General features: G+C 35.7%; 4 protein-coding genes across 7 annotated transcripts; 3 read left to right on the top strand and 1 right to left on the bottom strand.

Annotated features, from left to right (window-relative positions):
• The first annotated feature begins 5,287 nt into the window (after positions 1-5,287).
• Positions 5,288-5,992, top strand: LOC18023013 (polyubiquitin). The gene has a single exon (XM_006405408.1). The coding sequence runs from the start codon at positions 5,288-5,290 to the stop codon at positions 5,990-5,992; it is 705 nt and encodes a 234-aa protein (XP_006405471.1).
• A 1,231-nt stretch (positions 5,993-7,223) lies between these two features.
• LOC18023058 (surfeit locus protein 2) lies at positions 7,224-8,696 on the top strand. Its single transcript, XM_024158806.1, has 5 exons — positions 7,224-7,485; positions 7,919-8,016; positions 8,095-8,262; positions 8,351-8,393; positions 8,468-8,696. The coding sequence occupies exons 1-5, from the start codon at positions 7,262-7,264 to the stop codon at positions 8,538-8,540; spliced, it is 606 nt and encodes a 201-aa protein (XP_024014574.1). The 5' UTR covers positions 7,224-7,261; the 3' UTR covers positions 8,541-8,696.
• Positions 8,599-11,085, bottom strand: LOC18023057 (proteasome subunit beta type-7-B). Of its 2 annotated transcripts, none has more exons than XM_024158803.1 (9): positions 10,986-11,085; positions 10,607-10,769; positions 9,965-10,106; positions 9,745-9,841; positions 9,590-9,659; positions 9,378-9,482; positions 9,196-9,294; positions 8,968-9,055; positions 8,599-8,860 (listed from the first exon to the last, which is right to left on the bottom strand). In XM_024158803.1, the coding sequence occupies exons 2-9, from the start codon at positions 10,748-10,750 to the stop codon at positions 8,781-8,783; spliced, it is 825 nt and encodes a 274-aa protein (XP_024014571.1). In that variant the 5' UTR covers positions 10,751-10,769; positions 10,986-11,085; the 3' UTR covers positions 8,599-8,780. The 2 variants fall into 2 exon arrangements, with proteins under 2 accessions (XP_024014571.1, XP_024014572.1); XM_024158804.1 differs by having other exon boundaries at positions 10,607-10,766; positions 10,986-11,083.
• A 687-nt stretch (positions 11,086-11,772) lies between these two features.
• LOC18023056 (MATH domain and coiled-coil domain-containing protein At3g58410) lies at positions 11,773-16,588 on the top strand. Of its 3 annotated transcripts, none has more exons than XM_024158870.1 (6): positions 11,773-12,088; positions 12,393-12,497; positions 12,699-12,827; positions 13,618-13,708; positions 13,804-13,964; positions 16,146-16,404. In XM_024158870.1, the coding sequence occupies exons 3-6, from the start codon at positions 12,713-12,715 to the stop codon at positions 16,277-16,279; spliced, it is 501 nt and encodes a 166-aa protein (XP_024014638.1). In that variant the 5' UTR covers positions 11,773-12,088; positions 12,393-12,497; positions 12,699-12,712; the 3' UTR covers positions 16,280-16,404. The 3 variants fall into 3 exon arrangements, with proteins under 3 accessions (XP_024014638.1, XP_024014640.1, XP_024014639.1); XM_024158872.1 differs by lacking the exon at positions 16,146-16,404 and adding an exon at positions 14,171-14,633; XM_024158871.1 differs by lacking the exons at positions 11,773-12,088; positions 12,393-12,497; positions 12,699-12,827; positions 13,618-13,708; positions 13,804-13,964 and adding an exon at positions 15,770-16,008 and having other exon boundaries at positions 16,146-16,588.
• Positions 16,589-17,818: the final 1,230 nt, after the last annotated feature.

Genomic DNA, 17,818 nt, shown 5'->3' with positions numbered 1-17,818 from the left:
TTCTCCACTTTGATTGGAACCTTTATGCTTTGATCAAAAATGATGAAGTATTTAACTTCTTTGGTCATATGGTTAGTGCACCTGCTGTCAACTAACCACATTTTATCATCTATTTTTGATGATACTTCTTCTTCAACCGCACTAAACAGCATGTGATCCTCATCATCTGTTTCTTCTAGACTTAGATCCGCTCTCTCGGCTTTTCTAAGCTTGCAGTTCTTTGCAAGAACTTTCCTCACGTCTCTGTGACGTCTCGTGCGTTAAACTTCTCCACGTCTTCAAATTCCTCTAGAATTTTCCTCATGTCACTTGGATGTCTCAGTGAATTTTCTTCACATCTTCTTCGGTTATTTCTAAAACCGGTTCCTGCTCCCTTCTTTGGTAAGCAGCCTCCTTCCTTGCTTGTTGTCTTCCTCTGATCACCAACCATGGTTTTATGCCTTCTCTGTCTTTTTCAACAGGTGGCACCTCCTTCTTTTTTTTTTTTGGTGTTTTCTTTTGATCAACATCACGTCTCCTTGACGTCTGCTCCATTTTTTTTATGAGGTAAGCATCCTCCTTTCTTGGTGTCTTCCTTTGATCACCATCATAACATTTTCATGACGTCTTATGCGTGAATACTCTCCACGTCTTTTACGTTCTGTGCTTGCTTCTTCGAACAAAGTTTCAGAATTCTCCTTCCAAACTCCATGTTCACATCCATTGTCTCCATTTCCTTATGAGAAGATTTCATATCTCCTTTATCCTTTTGGAGCCTTCCTCTTGAAGTTATGGCATGTGAATGTGCTTGTGCAGATGGATGGTGCTTTCTCTTGTCACCATCTGCTCTTTTTTTTTTTTGGTTTCTCATCTCGATCTTTCTCTTCTTCTCGCAGCGGATTTCTTCTTATTCTTATTGTGCTTGAACAGTCTCCAAGACCGATATATGCTCTGATATATACCATGTTAGAGATTTGTGTTTGCTGTTTTACGGTAAAGAAGAAAAAACAGAATATGAGTGTAATCAACCTTTATTGCTTTGATTGTATTACACACTGACTTATTTTTACAAACACAGACTCGATATCTATCTATACAAGTGAAACAATGTGTTGAACAGACACAACTCTTAATCAAACATGACTCTTAGTGAAACGACACAACTATACGAACATGACTCTTAGTTAATAACTAACTTATGTAAATGTGACTTTGACTTAGGCGAAATTTGATTATGTTTCAACATGAACAACATGTTTGGCTACTCTACCTCTCTCGCCTCCATGACAAAGGTACTACCATCATCTATCATCATCATCAACGTCATTATAAATAACTTTGTATTTGTTAATTTGGATAGGGAAAAGGAAATACACAATATTGGAATTCAAGGAACATTGTGCTGTGACTAATGAACTCCAGCTCCATCTCGTCAACATCTACAACGCCAACAAAGGAATTGATTCTTAATTAATCCCTTCACTCGAGATTATGGTGGCTTGTCCAACATCTATGCAGCAGCTGGGGAATGGGAAAGCTCTAAGACGTGTTAAGAAAGCGAGCCACAAGATTTCACGTGTTCTCATCAAATGACCAGACACACCCCATAGGAGATGAGATCGTGAGAAAAATCAATGAATTGACAGCTGAGATTTAAAGAGAAGGGTAAAAGCCTGAAACGAGCTGCGTAGGACAAGACACAGATGAGCAGACGATAATTGAGTCACTTGAGTTTCACAGTGAACGTTTTAGCTGTTGCATTTGCTCTTATCAGTACACTAGAAGGGTCTACGATCGTTTTGATGAAGAACCTGAGGGCCTGCAGGGATTGCCATGCATGCTGCGTTAAAACTATAGTATCGAAGGTTGTAAAGAGGGAGATAACTGTAAGGGATATTCAAGCAGGTTCCCTCACTTCAGGGATGGGCTCTCTTCTTGTGGGGATCGCATTAGCTTAAATTCTTCTCTAACATGAATGCGCTTAATCAATGTGCAAATGGTTCATAAATATTCTGAACGTTAAAGACTAATTAAATAGAAAAACAAATTCCATCATTGAAAAATTAACAATCACAATGGTAACTCAGTTGAATGAAGGATAACTTATAGTTCCCTGGAAGTCAAGGAATTAGAAGCTAAACGTGCGTATCTAATCGAAATACGAATAAAAAACCCTAATGCTAGGGTTATTTACAACTTATTGCTGCTCTCGACTCAACTCTTCCCGGAATATAAACCACCAGATAGTCTCGTGTTGGAGAAAAATTAGTGATCAGGCTAATTCAATCTCAGTGAAGCAGACAGTGGTAGGACTTGCTGAAACTCCCGATTTTGTTGAGGAAGCAAAACATGACGCTCTTTGTTGACCATTTCTCTCCCCAAACTGAAATATAAGATATCATCACACTAGTAGTAATCAGAAATATTACCAAAGAGTAAGCCTTACCTTGCATCTGCTTATATTAATTGATGATGACCAAATGCTATGCCCAAGTACTTAAATAATCACACAAATGATCTACATTCCACTCTTTAGTTTCTACAAATAAATATTATTTGTTATTATTTTCTTACATTTTTCTGGTTGATCATATATATATATATATATATATATATATATATATTGTTAAATTTGATCATATATATATATCTTACATTGTTATTATATTTTTGTTCGATTTATTTTGATACCGTATGCTTTAAACAGTTGTTCTAATTTTTCAACTTATAACATAAACTTTTAGATTATATTTTTTGATACCCCTCGGTGTGAGACGCAGATTATAAGTTTAGAAAGCCCATTTGAGTTATAGGATCAATTTAAATTTTATATCTAGTAGATAATTTAAATTTTATATTTAGTAGATAAATCAAATTTTACTTTGTTATCGTAAACAAATCCGTTGTAGCACATTGGTCAATTTCAATCTTGATTTGCTTGAAATATTACATAATATCGATATATTTCTTCAAATATGTTGGAGAGGTTGTTCGTATTCGACTTGTTGTAGACAGTAAGGGCAAACATGTGGGCTATTGCTCTGTTTGAGTTTACCTCTGCTAACGAAGCAAAGAAGGCTCTGAAGAAGAAGAATGGTGAATATATACTTGCATAATCATAATATTTTCTTGATGAAAGAAACTCCCAATTTTGTTGAGGCAGTTGCCGTAAGCAACAAGACAGTCTTTGTACGGAGACAACCTTGGACAAGAAAGCCTTCATTTCGAGACCAAACCGAATCTGCAGGGATACAAAAAAGGAAAAATCCGGGTGGATTCTGCGGTAAGAATATCAACTTTTCTGACGACGACTGATAGATGAAGATGAAGCTGTTTAGTGTGTCTTTAACTTGTGATACAAGGCAACTTAAGTTTAATTATAACTTTTTATCACCCATAAAATATTTTTCTGTAAAGAAAGATTTCTTCCGCAATGGTTAGCCACCCATAGCTTTAATCGCTCAATGCAATGCCCTGTTTTCTCAAGTCAAAAGTATTTCACTTCGATTGAGTAAACCAAGCCTTAACCTTTCATCTGCGTAAATTAGATGTTGATGACCAAATGCTATGCCAAATTTTTTTAATAATCACACAAATTATTGAGTTTCATATCTGAAGTTCAATAGATTGTGGCCTTTCAGTTATTTCTCTTTCTCAAAAATCAAATTGCTTTCATCCATCATGAGATAACGCAAAGACTTTGGTTTTCTTATTACAGTATATTGAATGCACAAGTGTGTGCCATTATCTTTTTACAATTTTTTTTTGGAGTGTATATGTGTAGCTGTGGAAGAAGTAATATTTATCCAAACCAAAAAGCAAAAAAGTCATATTGCGGCTGCAACCCTTGAACCTGCCCCAAGACCCAGACCTCCACCAAGGGCAAGGCCTTCTGCAACTGTGGTGAAGGCTGCAGCTGCGCCACTTGCGCTGCATAGACCATGTCTATAACATATACTTGTATGATAGGTACGAGCTAGTCGATTAGGTCCCTAGTCTCTGAAATAAAATTTGTGTTTACTAGGTCCACAAGTACAACAAAATATATCGTATTCTCTGCTCCGCTTGTACTGCAACCACTTGGCTCTAAAGTCTACTGAAATAGGAGTGAACGTTTAAGAGACTGGTTTTCCACTCGATGAGCACCAATGAAAAACCACAAAATGTTTTGATACATTTTTTTATTAGTTTCCAAAAACAGCTCAATCAAAGTACTTTGTAAAACGTTGGTTTTTTTCTTTGAATATAATTTAGTATTAGATTCAAAAAAAGAAAAAAATGTCTACAACAGACAAATACAATACTGTACTTTGGGAATGGGTGATGTGATTATCAAGAAAGCAACAAACAAATAAATGAAATTTTGCTAATCTTAGAGTAAATAGATCCGTTGTTGCACATCGGTTAATTTCAAACAGGTGATGACACTTTTGACGATTACATCTTCCTTTGAAGATAGCAACAGTTTTTGGTTTAGTTTTTGGATCAGTTTTGTTATCGGTTCAGTGCACTAAACTAAGTTTCGGTTATATTTGGTCACTAAATAAAAGAAAAGGAAACTTGGTTTGTTTTTATTTTATTTTAATTGATATATATCTTCAATTGTGGTTAGTTGTTATTCGGTTAAACCTAGAATCTTCCTAATTAGATCGGTAAGATTTTTTAGCTGATTTTCTAATTATATATATTAGAAATCCTATTTCCTTTGGAATTATAACCAAAGGATATATAAACAGAACTTTTGTAACTCAATTTTTGTTACTCGCAAAAACCTAATAGCTCTGTTAAACTTTTCTGAAATCTTCTGTCAAGTCACAAGTCACAAATTTAACCTTTTACCAACAAACAAAAAAGTCACTAGTCACAAGGTAGTATATGTTTCTCCGATTTCTTATGTTCATCTGTTGAATGTGTTCTCTGTTTCTTGCAACTGCAATGGCTAGTTTTTCAGAGATTTATGTACGATTATTGTTGTTGTTAATTAGAATTGTATGTTTTTAGGTATGCTCTTGAATTGGAGTATTTTTCTTGAAATTTTTGCTGTTGGATAGGAATTGTTAAGATTAGGGTTTTATATGTGATCCTTAATTGAGATTAGGGTTTTTAGTTATTGGTTGATATATGTGCTTACAAGGGCATTTTTTTTTGAGCTAACAAAGCTTTTGTTTTTGAGCTAACAAAGCTTTTGTTATTGTGTTTGAATATGTGATCCTTGGTTGAGAGTAAGGTTTCTCGTTTTTGGTTGATATATGTGCTTACAAGGCCAATTTGTTGTGGTAATGAAGCTTTTTTTTTTGTTTGTTTCTAGATGGTTATGCAGATCTTTGTAAAGACTCTTACTGGCAAGACCATAACTCTTGAGGTCGAAAGCTCAAACACAGTTGACAATGTCAAGGCTAAGATCCAGGACAAAGAAGGAATCACTCCTGACCAGCAAAGACTTATTTTTGCCGGTAAACAACTCGAAGATGGTCGTACTTTGGCTGATTACAATATCCAAAAGGAGTCAACTCTTCACCTTGTCCTTCGTTTGCGCGGTGGAATGCAAATATATGTGAAAACACTCGATGGTAAAATCAGAACACTAGAAGTTGAGAGCTCAGACACCATGGACAATGTAAAGACAAAGATTCAAGACAAGCATGGGATCGCAAGACGCAGGCAAAGACTCGTCTTCATTGGTGAACTGCTGGAGGACTTTCGAACCTTGGAGGAATACAACATCAAGGAAAAGTCAACTCTTCACCTTGTGCTGAATGTTCTTTCTGGTGGATCGATGCAGATTATCGTCAAGACTTTGGCCGGAAAGCCCATCACTCTTGATGTCGAAAGCTCTGATACGATTAACAATGTCAAGTCAATGATTAATACCAAGGAAGGGATCCCATGGTACCGGCAAAGAATCATCCTTGCCGGAAAAGAGCTCAGAGACGACTTGACAATAGCAGACTACAACATTCATAAAGAGACATCATCTCTTTTCGTTATCCTAAATGACCGTAAATGCTTCTGAACAAGAAACTATGGCGGTCAATGGTGTCTCGAACGTTGACCGCTAGAGTTTCTTTACACTTTAGTACTTTTAATTTTTTTTTTTTTCATTTGTTAGTTTTTGAAATGCGTTTTTGTTTTAATACCGATTTGACTTGAAAGTCTTGTTGTGTCAATAATAATTCAAGTTCTTTCTATTTCAATCACATTAAAAATCGGTTATGTGATACTTTTTTACACTTTAGTGCTTTTGATTTTTGATTTTTTTTTCCTATTTTGTTAGTTTTTGAAATGCGTTTTTGTTTTAATACCGATTTGACTTTGAAAGTCTTGTTGTGTCAATAATAATTCAAGTTCTTTCTATTTCAATCACATTAAAAATCGGTTATATGATACTTTCTGCTACAAAGTACCTCTATAAATTAATATTCGATAAATTAATAATCACTATAAATTAATAAATTGTGTTGGTCCCAAGTCGGGCCAATGTAAAAATTCATCAAATTCGATAAGATAATAAGATGACAATTTTTTTTGAAACCCTTATGTAAATATATGGTCCCAACAAAAACATAAATTAATAATTATATAAATTTATGTAAATATATGTAAATATAATATTCTAAAATATGACTAATGTGTTTGTTTTTACTTAAAGTTGAAATCTCATTAGTTCCTATCTCTCTACTTATTATATCAGTAGCTCTTATTGCTGTTTTACTATATACAATCAAAATTTATGATAATTTTTTATGTGATAATTGATTTTCTTACCTGTAAATGTTTTTAAATGCATTATAATGTTATCTTCAATTTTATTAGCAACAATACTGGTAATAGCTATGGTTTTTTATAAATTTTTAAGTTATGAACATGTATATTTTTATATGGAAAATATAATATAGTGTTAAAACTATTTTATTATGATATTTATGATTTTTAATTATAATTTATATTATGAGATTTGTTAAAATTTTAAAATATAATATTATTCCAAAAAAAATATAGAAAATTATATGCGGAAAGCAAATTTTCTCTATAAATTAATAATTAGATAAATTAATATCACGATAAATTAATAAAATATCATGGTCTCAACGTTATTAATTTATAGAGGTTTTACTGTATAGCCGAATATGTCAATACAAACCAGAATTTAAACCGGTTCAAGTAAACCGTCTTGAGCAATTAAACCGGTTAAAAAAAACCAGAATTTAATATGTTATGCTATTAGAGACCTTCTAGACGAAGGAGAGAGTCTACAAAAACTCAGAGACGAAGAACGAAAGAGATGATGAAGAAGGCGAAAGAAGGGTCGACGAATCTGTTTGGCTCACCGACGTTCGTTGATATAGGGAACGGACGGCTCAGATGCGTCGAGACCGGTCACGAGGTTGTAGCCGGAGAGGAAGAATCATACGCTCGTAACAAACGATGCCGTTTGGGACTCATCGATCATGCTTTATCTCAGGGGAAATCTCCTCTCAACATGTTCTCACAATGTCCAATTTCTCGGTTAGTCAAAGTTTCTGGATTTTTCTCTCTGCGCAGATTAAATTATATAATTGAATTTTTCAGAGTTCATAAATTGGAGCTTAAGGTTTATAAGAGTGCAATTTAGAATCATTCTTGACCAATTTTATTAATTTCAAGATTCAAGTAGTTTTAAGGCTTTACAAGTTATCAAATTTTATACGAATTGCAATTATTGGTGTAACCTTGTTGTTTATATGACGTTTCTCTCTGCTAGAAAAAGTGGATGAATGGTGTAAATTTTGATCGTTTTCTGATAAGAAAAGAAAAAGATATTATCAATTTTATGCTTTGTATTCAGAACTAATGCATTGAAAATGCTTAAAAGTTCCAATTTTTTAATAAGTTTTGGCTAGTTTCTCAGCATCGAAAATGGTCTAAAGTTCTAAGCTTTCTATCTGGTTTATGTTTTCAGTTCGAAACTCGTGTGCATGCTCACGGGAGATACTGTGAACAAGAATGAGGAACATATCTGGAAACACGTGAACGGGAGAAGATTTCTTCACAAATTAGGTCAATAGACACACGAGATAAGATTCATTGACAAATTGTGATGGCTTTTAATGTTTTTGATGTTGATACATTTGATAGAGCAAGTGGAAAGAGGAACTGGATCAAGTGGAAAGACCGAGAAAACACAAGTAACCAAACCAAGACGCGTTAAGGAAGATACTGATTCCGATGAATCAGATTTTTGGATGCTTAAGTCAAGTTCTGGTTCAGAGTCAGAGCAAGAGAGTGATGATGGAAACTACAAAGGTTGCTCTTTTTGTTTTGTTTTGTTTTGGTTCCACTTTCATCTCATTTTGAAAACTTTGAATAGATTTGCTCTTGATTTTAAGTACAGATTCTCATTGTGATGCCAAAGAATCTGAGGAGCTCTCAGAAAGGTATGTATATAATTTGGTTTTGATTCGATTTTTTGGTGATCACCTCTAATTGTCTACTTTGGTCTCTTGTACAGAACAAAGAGAATGTCATTAGAGATCGGACCAAGTAGCTTTGCTTCAAGGAAGAAAAAGATTAGGAATGATTAGTCGTGTTAAAGGATTATTTCGGGAACAATTGTGTTTATAAATAAAAGTTCTTTTCAAATGATGTGAGAATCTCCTTGCTACTAAATTGCAAATCCGATTCATTCATTACCATAGGCTCAAGTCAAATCCAAAGAAGAAACAGATGCAAAAAAAAAATTCGATTTAAAAAAAAATAGTAGACAAAGTACAAAAGATGTGATGCAGACACAAGGTAGAATAGTGATGTCACATGACTGAGATTCATTCCTCCATAGCTTCACCAGCCACTTCTACAACTTCGACTCGCTCCGATAATGGTGTGATTTTGGTGAGTAAAACCTCTGTTTTTCATAGACAGTAACAAGATCGAATTAAGCAAGTTCAATACTTCAAGAGCTCGCCTAATCTCCGAAGATTGAAAACCAGAAACAATCGAGTAGTTTCTTACCAGTTTTCTTGGTGAATGAATAGCCTTTGCTGCTAACATAGGTTCTTGGGTTTGGCTCCATGTAATTCCTCAGGTATTCTTTGTGCCCCTGTCCCAAAATCATCTCAAATATGTAAGTTTCATACCAAAGGTAAAAGGCATAAGTGTTGCTTTTGTAGCGAACCACTCGGTTAGTTTAATATCTCTCAAACGCCAGGTAACGAGCTACACCATAATGAAAAGTCTCACCTTTGTGATCACACAGATATCCACATTGCTACCACTACCCAAGTCGTTGAATATACCAGAGCATATGGCTTCAGCGACCAACTTGATTCCTTCGTCTCTCTGGAGGATTTGTGTCAAGAATCAAACACACAGACAGAGAGAAGACATGTAATATAAAGATCAATGTCTCTGTTTTTACTTACAGTTAGACCTTCTTTATACTTTGCCTCAAACACTGCCATAGCAGCAAGAGAACCAGAACCCATTGTAGCGAATGGTAGAGTGTCCGTGGAACCGTGGGGGTAAATCTACATTTAAACCAAAGCGTTAGAGATGAATACTTTACATGAAAAATCATGAGCTAGAATATCTATATTCAGAACTATAAAATACATATATATTAACTAAGACTTACGGTATGAAGATGAGGCCCGGTGATATCAACTCCACCAAGCACAAGAGCAGCTGAGACATGGCCTTGATAGCTGAATGATACTTGAGCGGTTAGATTACATATGCCTCTCTTAGTAAAGATAACACCAGTTTCTGGTCATGATAAAACAAGAATACCTGAAAAGGTGTTTCTTGAGAAGGGTCAAAGCAGTAATGACCCGAGAGTCTCGGCCAGTCTGGAACCTATGTAACCGCAACTGTGAGCTGACCATATCTGAACAGTGAGATAGAAATCAAAATATTTTAAGCATTGGGTTTTGATTGAGTAAACAGAATTTCAAAGAAACCTAACTTTGATTTGGCTCAGCAGTATAGAAATTTGGTTGTTAAGAATTACCAGTTACTGCTTCGGTGTCAGCAGCGGTTCCTGCACCACAACAGTAAATGTTTGGTGCCATATAGTGAATCTTCTCACAGTTCTTATCAGCCACAATGGGCCCTTCAGTTGCCCGTGTATCAGCTCCAAGTATCACACCATCCTATACAAACAAATATATGAAATCAGACCAAACATCTATTGAGAATCTGAAAGAGAACATCAAGAACACAGGTACGTGCGCACACAGAATCGCATAATTCATCCAGTGGAATAGAGAGAGGCAAAGTGCTAACAGAAAGCAACAACAATTCCTACTTTCATGTTCCCACCAAAAGATTTCACAATAGTTAAGAGGAATACAATTAAAATAAACCTCTCCCTGAGAAGCGCTTATCATACAAACCAGGCTCCACAATTTCAATCGAAAAAACCTCTCTTTGTGGTATATCAAAGCACTAGAACTTAAACACCAACTTCTTGCATAACTAATTATACATTAGCATCTTAATCTTGAGTCACTTTTTTCACTTCCATAATTTGCAAAGGACCATAGGAGATAACTTACTATTCAACAACTACACTACGCTAAAACACAAAAAGCTATCAAAGAAACTTCAAAGCCCATAAATTTCAGAGTATGTGAGAGAAACAAACACAGACCTGGAAAATCAAACCAACGATAGTTGTTCCAGTCTTCAGAAACCCTGGGGCTTTGAGACCCTTCTGTTTAAGCATATCATTCCTTTTGCACAGATCGAAGCTGAACCCACCTTTTGGCGGTAAATCGACGGAGGACTGCGTCATTTTCCGATTCACCACTCTACTAGAAATCACAAAAATTTGAGAAACATCAGAATCGCGTATTTTGAAAACCCGTGAAGTAAAAATCAAATCAAATCGTCCGGATCGAGTAAGCTAGAGGATGGGTTAATCGTGTTGGAATCACCGACATCGAGTTGAGAGAATCCACGGAAACGAGAGATTTATAGAGAATGAAGAAGACGAAGAGAAAACCCAAGTTTACAGAGTAGTGATTTACCTTTGATTTGACGATTTGCGAGAAGAAGGAAGCTGGAGTGTCAGAGAAGAAGGAAAAAAATAAAAGCGAAGTAGAAGAAGAAAGCTGCAATTTTTCTTTCTTCTTCCTCAATTAACACCTTTTGCCTACACCAATTTGGATCTTAACACATGGGCCTACCTTATCTTTTCAGGCCCATCATTTAATTGGCTTTGTTGTTGTGTGACTAAATCGAACCGGAAGTGAGAAAACCAATCTAAAGAGTAAGGGTAACTTCAAAATTGAGTTTGGGACCGGTTCGGTATAGTTTATTCAGATTTGAATTGATAAAACTCTAGCCGAACTCAACTTATGTTAATTTGGTTTGATTCGGTTATAAGGCCATTTTTTTTTTTTTTGACATCGTTATAAAGCCAGTTACACTTCGATAATTTCAGCTACATTTAGATTGCGAAAGTCCATATGAAATCATTCACAGATAAAGAAGCCTAAAAAAGTAACAATTAATTATATTTTTAATTTTTATATATTTTTTTTCCTATTATATGATTTCTAATTTAATTTTGTCACATTCGAATTCATGTTTCCAAATATTTAGTTTTTCATATCCCTATTTGTATTATGTTTATTATTATTATTTTATTTTTATTAAGGTCATCTCCATCGCGGGTTCAAAGGAGTATCATAGGTGGGTCCGGATGATTTTTTCGGATTAAAAATAATTAAAAACAGCCCATTTTCAGTGATACAGTATAACTGCAGTGATACTGATGAACCCGTATCAACCGAGTATCATCGGGTATCGGGTACGTGACATATTATGATTGGTGTTTGGATTTAATGGGAACAAAAATTTTTGGGGTCATTTTTCGACCAAAGACATAACACACTCGACTTTTCTTCTCATCACCGTAGTCGACGAAATCGCCGACTGGAAATTCATCGACGAAATCGCCGACTGGAAATTCGTCGGCCAATACCCAGAACACCTCTCCATCTCTTCTCATCCTCCAGATTTCATTCTGTTTCTCTCCTACCCAACAAGTGATCCAATTCCCTCGCGCTTCGTTGTTCCAACAATGGCGATAACATCTCATCCGAAAAAGACACCCCAATCGAACCCAGTAAGAAATTTATCGATCTCTCTGATATTCTTGTGAACATTTACAACTTGAAATTTATCGATCTCTCTGGTTTTGATTCTCTTTTGATTCTCTATGTGGTTTTGATTGTGTACTTGTAAAAAATGATGTAATGTAACAATGACAAGAAGTTAATGACCTGCTAGTTTTGATGTTGGTTTTGGATTCATAATCCTGATAAATTAGTGTGTGAGAACTCTATCCGATTGGTAAAATCAATGGTCTTTTTTTGATCTTGATATATAGAGTTTAGAGGGATTTACAATGCTGCTTGGTAATGCTGCAGGCAGAAGTAAGAGGCTCCCGGGATAACTTTTTCTTTGCGGGTATTGATAACTGCAGAGTTGTGACAGACATGAGACTGATGTTTCATCAGGACACAGATTTTAGAGTAAGAACCTATATACTTGTAATGATGTTGATGGTAACCAAGAATTCGGTTTGATGCATTGGATGTTTCCATATGTTTTGCTGAAACTTTTCAGGCTTTAAAAGCATTCTTAAAGAGTTTGTATACTAATATAGACAGTTAGTCACCATGTAATATCTATAGCTTCACTGTATAAAACAGGTTTATGATTGCTCATTGCAGGAGGCACACTCGTCATGAGGATGACTCTTCTCAAGTTCCAGAAACGGTTCGGGCTTGCTAAGATGGAAGGTAAAGCTTATGTGGGTGGCGTTTTGGTGTGCGAAGGCGAGTTCAAGATGGTTTCTACAGGTAGTTCTTGATCACACGCTTTGTGTTATCTTTGTGTTAAAACCCATAGTCTATTAAGTGTAAAGCTTTGTGTTAGACGTTGACACGTTGTGTTAAACTTTGTGTTAGAGTTTGTAAAGCTTTGTGTTAGAATTTGTTAAGAGTTTACTTTCAATGATACTGTAAACTTATCGTTGAAGACCATCAGTCTCTACTCATACCTATCCCTTCATGTTTGCTGCTTCTTTAAAGTCTGTATTGTTTTTAGTTGCTGCTACTTTGAAGAAGACTGCATTATCTTATTTTAAAGGACCTTTAATGAGGTTTAGGGATGGAGGAGAATAAAAAACATGGGTTCTTCACTATTCATTATTAAAAAAAAATTACTAAAATAATGTTATGAACCTCAACATGAGGTTCAGGGTTAGAGATGCCCTAACATTTGCCGATAAATTTAATTTCTCTTTTTATTTCTGTTTAGTAGATTTAACTTCTTTAGAGTTATTTCTATTTTTATTAATTTTTCTGAATTTTTAGATTTTGACTTTTTCCTCTTTCTCTATATTAAGTTTGTATTTTAATAGAAATTTCTATTTTTCGTTTTTCTTTTTTGTTTAGTAAACAAAATTAAACTGAAATATGGTTTGGTTAAACTAAAACATAGCATTATAAATAAATATGAGGAGTATGATGAAACCAAGCTATTATTGATAAACCCTACCAATAAAGGGTTTTTATTTGCTCCTTTGCACCTCTTCGTGCTCTGTCGATCCATAACTTTCCATCATGAAATTGAATATTGGTTTTCCAGTTGAGAGATTCCATTGGATTTTGGAAAGTTTATGTGCTTCTGATGGTGAGACCTACTACTCTCGCAACTTCGTCGTCGCCGGTTGCAACTGGTAAAAGAGAGAAAAACAATTACAAACATCTTTTTCTTTTCGGGTCGTTTATTTTTCATGGAATCTTGATTTTAGATGGACTTGGTTTTGTACAGGCGTCTTAAAGCTTATGTCAGTGAAGAAGATGGTAATGATGATGAATACTTAGCCCTATATCTGGAACTTGCTCCTGGATCTCCACCACCAGGATGGAAAAGACAAGTGCGAGCTACCTTCACTCTTGTGGATAATTATGAATTCATGAACAAAGTACGAGGTAATTGTTTTCTTCTTGCTTGGTTTAAAAATTTGTTTCTTTCTTAGGATTGTGATTGGTGCTATGTGTGTTGATTCGTTCCTATCTTTTGGTTTCTGTGATTTTCTTTTTTGGTTTGTTTGTGAATCTCTTTATCCTTAAGATCACTTGATGAAACAATTTTTTTTTTCTCCTGTTTTTTGTTTTTGTTTTTTTGGACATAATAGGACAGGAATGATGTTTCCATGTAGAGAGTAACAGTTGGGGTTTTTCTAAGAGCATGTCCATTAGTGAACCCCTCTTTGATTTCGGGGTTCACCAAAATAAAATAAGATTCTTTTTTGGTTTTGAATTTATTGAAAAACTTGTGCTATATTTTGTGTTCCATTGGTGAACTCAAAGAGAGATTCATCAAAATGTGAATATGCACTCTCAGAAATGTGATATAGACATCAATTCAGGGGACAACATATATTTCCATTTCACAAGTTTAAGATGACTGTCCTCAATACCCTGAGCAAATTCAAGATTGATATGCTTCACTTGACGATATCTTGACTACAAAATTGGAAGCACGGTGAGTCACTTCTGCTCAAACATTCCCAACACTCACAACAAGATATAAATCCCATGAATTCCAGCACAATTAAGTATCAAAGTTTGAGTTTTCACTAACCAAGGACATAGCAGCTAAAAGCTGATCCCCTGCATTGGTCATCTTGCGCAAATCGATGTTCTGAAAGAGAGCAATCAAAACTGGTATCAGATTAATATTTGAAAACAAAAATTTGGAAACTTGAAAAGACCTAAGAAGCAATCAAGTTTTGTTTACCAGCCAGATGGAAGGGTAGGAGACAAGGGTGCGATTGAGCCAAGGGCTAACTAGAAGGAGTGAAATTAGATCTCTCTGAGGCAATCTCGTGCTCATTATTCTCATCACGCTTGTTACTATCTCTCTCCTTCATGTCTCTTCTTCCTCTTCTGTCAATTTCTTCGTGAATCTTCTTACGATGCTTGGATTACAACTCGACCGGGTAATTTGTCGGAATCTTGGATTGATTGAGAATTATCGGAGAAGAGAAAGAGAGAAGAGAGTCGGCGATGGGATGAAAATGATTTTGGTCGAAAAAAAAATTGTGTCCCTCAAAATTACCATGTCTTCTCGCCTAATCAGGTGCTTCCACGTGGAAATAGCCGGGCTTTTCAAGATCGTCCGGATGAACCGGTTCATCCAATATGGGCATTTTTTTTTTTATTCAGTTTTGCCTATGATACTAGGCCATGAACCCGAGATAAACCCCTGATGGACATGGTCTAAGTTCTTGCCCCTTCACATACTTGAGAGTGGAGGGTTTCTTGACCATAACAGACGACTCTTTATCATCCTTGATATACAAGAACTTCCACCTATGAAGATTACTACATGTTTGAGTTGCAAAGAAGGAAATCAAGCTTCTGTTGTTATTACTGCTGCTGTTGCTGCTACTGTTTCTGCTGATGATGATAATGATGATGATGATGATGATGATGATAATGATGATGATGATGATGATGCATCTGAAGAGGGTACGGATGATGATGACACGTCGTCTGAAGAGGGTTCTGATGGTGATGATGATGGTGATGATGATGGTGATGATGATGATGATATGATGATGATGATGATTATGATGATGATGATGATGATGCATCTGAAGACGGTAAGGATGATGATGACACCTCGTCTGATGATGATGATGATGATGACGATTCATCTCCTGTTTCAGATGATGGAGGTAGGGACATAACTCCGAATGCATTGGAGAACGGTTCTCATACGACCGAATAAAAACGTAACAGTGTGGCAGCTGAGACTGAGTTTCCAATGGTGAAAGTGATGGTGCATCTCTTGTTACGAGTGATAACGCTAGAAACGGAAGTTCTCTAGACCAAGTCAAGTCTTGGAGGAGGACGTAGAAATGGTGATTGGGGGTTTTACACTGAGCCATCTGATACTGAGACTTCTAATAGTGTGCTTGAGGAGATTCAACCTGCAAAAGAAACAATGGATGTCAATGGGTTTGAGGTTTTTTCTTCTCAGCTAAAAACATGATTCATCTTCTATTTGTTATTAGAGAGAAAGCTATATATGTTCGGTCTGTTTCCAAATCTCCAAAGAATACTCTCTCTTATATGCTTTGTACATCTTTTTTCCACTCGCAGGTAGAATCTGTGAGGCGTATATTCGAAAGACATCCGGACATTGCTGTGGAGTTCCGCGCAAAGAACCAACGTCTGAAAAAGGAGTGTATGAATTTCCTACTCGGCTTAATAGAGACGTTGTGCCAGTCACTTGATGAGCTCTCCAATGAAGATCTTGTGGAAGTAGACATTGCGCTGACATACTTGAAGGATGCTGGCTTTAGTGTGGGCTGGTTGGAGGAGAAGCTGGACCAACTAAAGGAAAACAAAGAGAAAGAGCGGTCTGGCTTGGCCCGGCTACAAGAAATAGAGGAAAATCTAATGAAACTGAATGCTCTTGCAGAGTTGGAGAAGTCAGAGTTGTCAGCCACTAGAATTGCTCTGTCTTTCGATGATCTTGTTTGATGATTTCAGTTTTTAGGGATTTGGTTTTTTTGGTGACTTAGTTTCTCCATTGCTTTCAAAACAAGAGGTCCTCTTGTAGGGTAATTGAACTTGTGTGGTACTTTTTTGGTTAAGTATATTGCTTTGATGGTCTATCAAAGTTTCAGCTACCACATAGTTATTGTTTTCCTTTATCGAAAAAAAAAACAACTAAATTGCATGAAACAAAGGATCTTGAAGAGTTCATTGACTATATTTTCGAAATGAGAAATACCCATATGTAGAAAGTTTGTCATTTGAGTCGCTTGCTTATGAATCTTTATGATAAAGTAATCTCTTTGTGCATAAAGTGAGTGGGACTTGAAGAGCCGTGGTCAAGCCAATGGGACTTACGTTCAACAATGTTGTTTGGTGATTTGCAAGGATTCTTGTAACATTGTAGGTGAATCACTTCTTTTGATATCTCAGAATAAGTCTCAAGTAAAGGATTCACAGGTATTGGCCGGCCCAAATGTAATTGTCGCCTAAAGCAAGAAAAAAAATTTACATATAAAATACATGTGGTAAGATGAACTTGGGTTGATTGACAAAAGAAAGATGGAGTAACCACTAGACTATGAAGTATTTTTAGTAAAATTCGCTGCCCCTAATATTTATACTAAATATGGCGCCTAAAGCTAAGGCTTTAGCAGCTTTAGCTCCGGGCAGGCTCTGAGTCAGGTAAGGAGATTGGAAACTTGAGTGTCGTAGATGAGATGGTCAAAAAACAAGGTGAAGATTTGTGTGAGAAACAGAGTACCCTATTTTCGAATTGTTTGTCTGAAACTCATAAAAGGATCTTGCTAGAGAAAAAAAAAAAAGAGTTATTTACTCAATTCTTATTTGGTTTTAGTCTTTGCATCAAAGCTCGATATATGAGCCCTCCTTCCAAACTTCTTGCCGAAGATGGCGGATTTTTTGGTAAATGGATAACGAAGTAACTTCTTCGTGAGCACGACAGTGGTTGATAGGAAAAAAAAAAACCCTTTCTTGAAAACTGGAAATTGTAGTATGTTACTTGATGAAAAAGTAAACTCTTATATGTTTGAACAGAGTTGTGAATAAGAATCTTTTTTGAAAACTCAAACTGCATTATGTTAAGTTCTTTTTTCAGGTCTCATAAGAAAAAACTGGTTTTATAAATTATGATAATGCATGCCTGAGGTTTCAGATCTCTTGCATGATGTCTTTATGCATAATTGACTCTAATATTTATCAAGTCACTCTTGTGTCACAGCTGTACGCATATCCCTGCTCGTTATTACAGATTT

Source organism: Eutrema salsugineum, unplaced genomic scaffold (genome assembly GCF_000478725.1).
Source record: "Eutrema salsugineum unplaced genomic scaffold, Eutsalg1_0 scaffold_14, whole genome shotgun sequence".
Classification (NCBI taxonomy): domain Eukaryota; kingdom Viridiplantae; phylum Streptophyta; class Magnoliopsida; order Brassicales; family Brassicaceae; genus Eutrema; species Eutrema salsugineum.
Note: the sequence above shows the minus strand (reverse complement) of the source record. Positions and strands in the feature narration are given on the sequence as shown.